The sequence below is a fragment of the Sylvia atricapilla genome, chromosome 1 (assembly GCF_009819655.1).
Source record: "Sylvia atricapilla isolate bSylAtr1 chromosome 1, bSylAtr1.pri, whole genome shotgun sequence".
Classification (NCBI taxonomy): domain Eukaryota; kingdom Metazoa; phylum Chordata; class Aves; order Passeriformes; family Sylviidae; genus Sylvia; species Sylvia atricapilla.
In genome coordinates, this window is record NC_089140.1 from 119,718,563 (window position 1) to 119,725,836 (window position 7,274).

General features: G+C 48.8%; 1 protein-coding gene across 1 annotated transcript; it reads right to left on the reverse strand.

Moving 5' to 3' along the window:
• Positions 1-279: 279 nt before the first annotated feature.
• On the reverse strand, positions 280-7,274 carry PRDM14 (PR/SET domain 14). The gene is given in 7 exon segments (XM_066334623.1): positions 280-507; positions 2,582-2,683; positions 3,982-4,184; positions 5,710-5,980; positions 6,155-6,437; positions 6,628-6,909; positions 6,991-7,274. Coding segments are annotated over 7 exon segments (1,653 nt in total).

Below are 7,274 nucleotides of genomic sequence, written 5' to 3' on the forward strand. Positions count from 1 at the left end.
GAAACACTCCTCACAGTGATATTTGTGCACAAAGTGGGTTTGAGAGGTAGAATTCCCTCCTGGCTTTAGAGATTAGGGTATGGGAGGAGGGACAGAGAGGCATCAGGATATATCCTGTTCCCTGTGCTCAGTCATGTGCCCTGGGTCCAGAGACCAGACCCACACCCAGAGCCACGGCGAGTGTCACCTGCTGCACTGTGCACACAGCCACGCACAAACAGACACACACAGACCGACGGACACACGAGCTGGTCCAGGACACATCCACAGGGTTCCTGACTAGTGAGCAGCATGAATCTTCATGTGGAAGTTGTACTCCTCCTGCTCGGGGAAGTGCTGGCCGCACTGGGAGCACGTGCTGCCCCTGTCCTTGCTGTGCGTGCGCCGCACGTGGCTGTCGTGTGCCGCGTGCGAGGCGAAGGCTTTGCCGCAGTGCTTGCACTTGAAGGGCTTCTCCCCCGAGTGCTGCCGGATGTGAGTGCGCAGGATGCTGGATGCTGTGAAGGCCTGGAAGGGCAGGGATCATCAGAAAGGAGATGGAGTTGCATATAATTTGCTTTCACATGTGCAAATCCCTGCCTTCAGCTAACCCAGACCCCATGGGAAGCATGTTACCCTGAAAATTAAGTCCTGAAATAGCTCACATCCTCAGGTTAAGTGGAAAGAAATAATGAAAACTCCCAACAACGAGGAATCAGAAGGCAACAGCTATTGCTATACAGATGTGGCTGAGTGTATGGAGATAGATGAAGCTCAGAGAAAGATTTCTGACCAAAGACACCAGTAAATATCTTCTGTATGTCAGAGGGAAGAAGTCAATACTGCCTTAATTAGCTTTGCAGCTCCTTAATGTTTGGGAAACACAATGCAGGCTTTCCTTCCAGTTTTTGTTTTAAAAGCTAAACCCTTTGACTGTCCTGGGATTCAGCTGCTAAAATTCATGCATGCAGTCCACCATATATCATTTACAGGTTTATTTTCTCTGTTCCATCATACTCTTCTCTTTCAGCAGGCAGAGTTTCCAGCCTGTTCCCACACCACTAACACGTTTGAGTACCGGAGTCATAAAGACTTCTCCTCCATTTGGGGATAAAACTCTCATTGAAACTTGATCAGGAATATTGTAAAGTTGCCCTTGTGTTCTCCATTTTTTCTTATCCAAAGAGAGACAATTTCAGGTCCTGTGCTATTTGCAGACCACACAAAATAAATACTCTCTAATAAGTTTTCACAGCAAAAAGCAGTACATCTTAGATACCCTTTCACTAGGAACCTTAGGGCACAAAAAGATCACAGACTCCTATACATAAGTTCTTGGAGGAGTATATCAGGGGCAAAAATATATTTTGGGGAAAAACGGTGATGTTGACCCAGCACTGTTCCTTTAATCTCACAATGTTCCTGAAATAAGAGACCACTGATTTCCAGCAAAGGAACTGGAAAATCAAAGCCACTGTTAGAAGTAGAAGAGGCAAAGAAGAATTGTAATTTCATAGGAGGAGCTGTGAGGATTCATTAAAACAGACTCTAGTTTTCCATCCTCAGAAATGATGGCTATGTCCTAAGATAGCTGCATCCTGCAGCCTGAGGACTAGCAGTTTAACCTGATCCAATCCACAACAGTCCAACCAGAGCTGGCTGGGGACTGGTCAAGCGCCCCTAGAGATCTCTTTACAGAGCCGGCTATAAAGCTCTGCCACCTCCTTCTGCGATCAGAAGATTAAGGACAATATTTCATCCTAATCTCTGCATACAAGTATCTTTAGGATCATGGGGAGACAAAAAAGTATGATAATCAAAAGGAGTTTCCTCTAAGATTCTTCACAGCAGGAAGGATTTCAGCTTTGTGTTAGTCCAGCCAGTAATAAACAAAACTTCTCTCTCTACAAAATCAGGAGCAGGTTACCACTGCTGATGGGATTTCTGCATTGCATGGACACTCCATGGCACTTGGAGCCCTAGCAACATTCTTCTTTCAACAGCCTGTGCATCCACATGCTGTCTGCTGCAAGAGCTGTCAGTACTTTCACAAGGACAGCTCACCTGAATCATCCATGCTGTGATGGGCAGTAACAGCAGAACACACCTTTGATCAGAGCTGTATGGTTCTCTTTGTGTTCTTTTTAAAGTAAAACCTCCATGCCCATCTGCCCATCAACAGTCCTGCTATTTCAAGGGAAGCATGCACAAATTCAAATTGTCCAGGTTCAGTTTATAGACCAAATCTGTTTATTTCACTGCAAAAGCAGTGTCAATAAGACAAAAAATTACCTATCTGATGAAAAAGTGGGATATTTGATCTAGCTGCATGCTTTGGATGGTATTTGAAATGCTCTGAAGCTTCCCTAGACCTTATTTCTGCAGCAGATCACTGACCTGGGATGAACCACAAATTCCATGTCAGATGGAGACCAGACCCTGCTTCTTCAGTCTCATCCAGCCCTGTCACCTTACCTCACAACTGCCCAGAATATATACCTCCTTACCTCCTTACCAGTTAAATACAAAGCATTTCCTTGGAAGAAAGAAGAGAAGAAACAAAGCACAGCAGAGGAAGGGATGGGGCAGGGCTTTGCCTTACCTTGTTGCAGTAGACACATTTGTAGGGGCGCTCCCCAGAGTGAACCCTCATGTGTTTGTTGAGGCTGGAGGATTGAGAAAAGCTCTTCCCACACACAGAGCACTGGGAAAAAAAAATAAAACGAACAAAGTTAAAAGGAAGACTGTAACTGCAAAGTTAAAAGAAAATGTGTTAACGTGGAAGTTAATGTGGATGATATACACATTTTTTACATATAATCAAGAAATACACATGTATTTATGTATTCATCTGTAAACACAAGAGTGAATTTAAGCTGCAATGAATTGAAACACCCAGAAGTTTAGACTGGTTTTAAAAAACAGATTTGCCTGCATATGTACATATATATATATATTAAAACCATGCAAAATTTCAAATAATTTATGCCAAAATTGTTTTCATAAAATTGTTGTTTTTCAGAATAGACAGTTGATTTTCAGCAATAAAAATCTGAAAATTTCTGTAAAATCACTTAAAAAATATAAATCAAGCCTCAGATTTAATTTTTTCCCTAAAAGACAAACTATCTAAAGAATAAAATAATCTTAAATTTACCAAGGTGAAGGAAAGGAAAATTAATTAATAACACGGTATTTAATACATCATATTTAATGGAATACTTTTTATCTGCTACCAATTCCATGCAGATATTCTGACATTGTAATAATGCCATTTTAGTTACAAAATATTTTTCTGAAAAAAAAAAAAAAAACCACACATTGTAGGATGATCTATAAAATAGATACTTGGAGAAATTTGAGGACTCATTCAGTTGTGCCATTTCAAGCACTAGAACTTGCCCTTCCCAAGCTTTTAGAAAAAGTCTGATTCTCCATTCCCTGTGCTGCTAGAGAAAATTGGTGATAGAAGCAAGGTATTTGGCGCAGATGAGTAAAGCATCTACAAGATTTGCTTTCATCAATTGAAAATCTGCTTCACGCTGAATGTAAAACTTTTAAGCCCTGTTTGGTCCAACAGACACAGATAAAGCTGGGGTCAGTTCTCAGACCGAAGAATGGGGTATGGGAAGCAGACAAGAGACATCTCTCCCCTGATCCTGGACAAGTCTAGCACTTTTAAACACAAATTAACCCTACACTGTGTAAGAAAAAGAGCAACACTCATATGCAAACATCCAAAAAGCCCAGGAGAAATTTTGTTTCTTTTAAAATTCTCACTGACACCGTGGTTTTTGAATTTTTTTTTTCTTAACCTCAAATCCATGAAATTTATTTAACCAAGCATTACTGCACTTCCTGAGCAGTCCCCACCAGGAAACTGCCTGGGAAAGTGGAGGAGGAGGAATGTTATCAGCATCTTACCTGGACCAAAAGGAAGACCTAATAATAAGTACCCTCAGAAGAGCCAGTGACTGAGGAGAGACCCGGGTGCAGACTCACCTTGTGAGGTCTGTGCTTTTCGTGAACGTGGAGAATATGGATCCTCAGCCTGTCTCTTTTTTCAAAGGATCGGTCACAAAGGTGACAAGGGAATTTGCGGTCTCCCTGGTCCACGCAGCGGGTGTACTTGAGGTGTTTGTCCCGGTAGTACTTGTAGGCAAAAACTTTGCCGCAGCGCTCACACTTGAAGCTCTCCCCGGCTTCTGTACAGCAGAAGGGAAAGTGCCACCTCTCCGTTACACCACGGCAAAAGGGATTCAGATCGAATCTGCATCTTTGTCAGAGCTGGGAGCCCTACAGGGAACTTTAAAGTCTCTGAGAGGGCAACGGCTGTAAACGGATGCTGGCGATATTAACAAAATTCCTGCCGTGTCTCCTGAGCGTTCGCAGCGCTCCCCTTGCCTTTTTAAAGGAGGGAAGCAAACCAGAGCCCACAGTCTGCTAATGTTATTCGGTTTAGCAGCTAACTTCAGCAAAAAACAGGATTTCATCCTCGTATATCCATAAATAGCAAGAAAGCATGTGAAAAAACAACTCAGAGTCCCACATAAAAACTTCTCCCCGTACCGAACCGTTGTGAGACATTTCTTACCAAGAATCGTCCGCAAATTTTACTTCCCATCCCAAAAGGAAAAGTAATTTTGCACACCTTTTCTATCGTTTTCGAATAACTATTGAACAAAATGACACATTTATTTAGCTTTTGGAGTGGGTTTTTTTTGTATTTCAATTAATTTTTAACCACCGAATTTAGAAAAAACAGCAGAAAAAAATCAGACGTTTATACATCCTTTTCTATCTTTAATTAAAGTAAGCCTTTAAGTTAAGCCTTAAGATGAAACGAACAATTTAGCATCTGTCTCAATTAGACACTTCAAGACAACAGGTACAGAATTTTCCATGCCAAATTTTCACGTCAATTTGCTTCTTTCCCTTTCTGCTGCATTCGGCTGACCCATCCCTTCCCTGCTCCAGCTCTTCCCGCATTGGCACAAATCCGTATTCTCCATACGTAAGTTGTGCTTGTAAAAACATCACATTTTCTGTACATTACAAGTAGAACTACCCTCCCCTCCTCTTGGCGTAAGTGCATTTGACATTTCTTTTGCAAGCAATATTGGCTTTACGGGATCGGAACGACTTCAGCCTGCCTCATTTACTGAGAGCGTCAATTACGCGAAAGTCAGGTGTGCAAGCGTAAGATGAAACAGGACCAAAACTGGAATAACCCCGAAAAGCCCACGTCCTCCCAAAATGAGACCCTTTGAAAGACGGCCCCGCGGGGCCGAGGCGAACTCAGCCCAAGACCGCCAGATGTTTTACAATCGTCAGACCGAACAACGCTTTTAACTCCCCGAGGAACCGCGGACTGGGAGCGGGCTGCCGGCCGAAGAAAGGGGAGCCTCTTGCTCCGCGCTGCCGGCAGCCCTCGGTGCAGCCCCCGGACTCGCCGGTGCCGAGGGGAAGCAGCTACCTCGGGGCGCTGGATGCTCAGGGAGGGGCGGCCGGGGATCCCAAGGAGGACGGGCAGACCCGAGGGACCGGGCAGACCCAGGACACCGCTCACCCACCACCATTGCGGGGTCTGGGAAGTCTTTGAAATAAAACAGCTGGACAAAGGTGATGCCTGTGTTTCTGTACCTCCCTTCGCGTGAATCTAATCCAGGCCAGGCACATGTCCGTGGGAATAAGGGGCAGTGTCCCCCAAGGGATTGCTGGCAGGCTCACCTTCGGGGTGCTGCGGGGGTTTCTTCCCCTCTGCCATGCCCTTCAAGCTGATGGGGATGCCCAGAAATTGCACGTAGCAATCGCCGTACCACACCAGCAGCTCCTGCTTCGGGAAGATTTCCTTGCAACTCTCGTAGAAGATTTGTCCCTGGCACTGGATAGCCGTCAAATTCTGCTCCTCGGGGAACCTGGCACAGTTCACCAGGGACATCCAGTTGCCAGCGGCTCCCTTCCCGTCTATAAAGTGGCTCAGACTACCGTATTCAAAGATCTGGAGAGGAGACAAAAAAGGATCAGGTTTGACCGCACACGTCTCGCTCTCAGCAGTCCCACCAGCCACACTGGGCCGAGCCCCTCTTGCAGGCTACGGTAAAAGGGGACGCCGAAAGCCTCGCCTCGGCCCCGCGCTGGGGGTGCGGGGTGAGCCCGACGGTGCCTCCGGTACCTCCCACATCAGCGAGTTGTCGTCGTAAGTCTTGATCTCGCTCGTGTTGACCACTTTGCCTTGGAAAGGGCCAAAGCGGACTCCTTTCGGGATGGGGTCCGTGCAGAAGACGCCGAGCTGGGACACGTCCCCGTAGGCCACCCGGAGCACGGCGAGCCCTGCGGGTGACACGGGGCTGAGCGCGGTGCGGCGCGGGCGAGCGCAGCGCGGGCGGGCCGGGCCCTACCTTCGGGTAGCTGCAGCGAGTCCCGGTCCAGCAGCGGGGCGGCCGAGTCCGCAGCGCCTGCAGGAGAGGAACCCCTTCTTCAGCACGGCACCCGCCCTGCAGGAGCGGATCCTACCTCCTCGACAAAGGCCGCAGCCCGAATCACCGCCCGGCTTTTGCCAGGTGCGGGCTCGTAACGCGAGAAACCACAGGGGAAAAAAAGTCCGACGTGCCCCCGGCGATGGCACTTCAGCCTGGATGCCTGCACCTTTTTGGGACTGTCCCCGAACCCTCCCGCACACCGGGCTGCAAGGAGCGCCCTGCCGGCCCGTGTCACCCTGTGCCCCTCTGGCCGCCGTCGAATATCCCCTTACCGGAGGTGGCGGGGGCCAGCCGCAGCCCCGAGATGGCGTGGAGGTTCCCGGTAGGCTGGCTGCTCCGGAGTGCCCCGTACAGCACCGCGTTGAGCTCCTCCTCGGTGAAGTGGTACCTGTAGCTCTGCCCCGCCGCCCCGTCTGTGCCCGGGCTGCGGGCAGCCCTGCGAGGGGGGCTCGGGTAGGGCGGCGAGAGCGACCCCGCGGCCCCCGTCCCGAGGGCCGAGCCCTCACTGGGAGGGAAGGGGGCCGGCAGCCTGGTGTAGACGGGCAAAGGAAGGCTGGGGAAAGGGTCGGTGGGCAGGGGCGGGGGCTGGCTCAGAAAAGCGGGGACCCTGCTGAAGGTGAAGGGAGGCAGGGGCGGCGAGGAGGAAACCAGCCCGCCCAAGGGTTTCAGGGGCTGGAAGAAGTCGGGGGCCGTCTCGAAGTAAGGGGCGGGAGGGAGGAAAGAGGGGTAGTAGGAGGCCAGGCCGGCGGGACTCATCCCGAGAGAGTCTCCGCCGTCTCCGGGCATCGACTGGCCGGCCAGGGACAGAGCCAT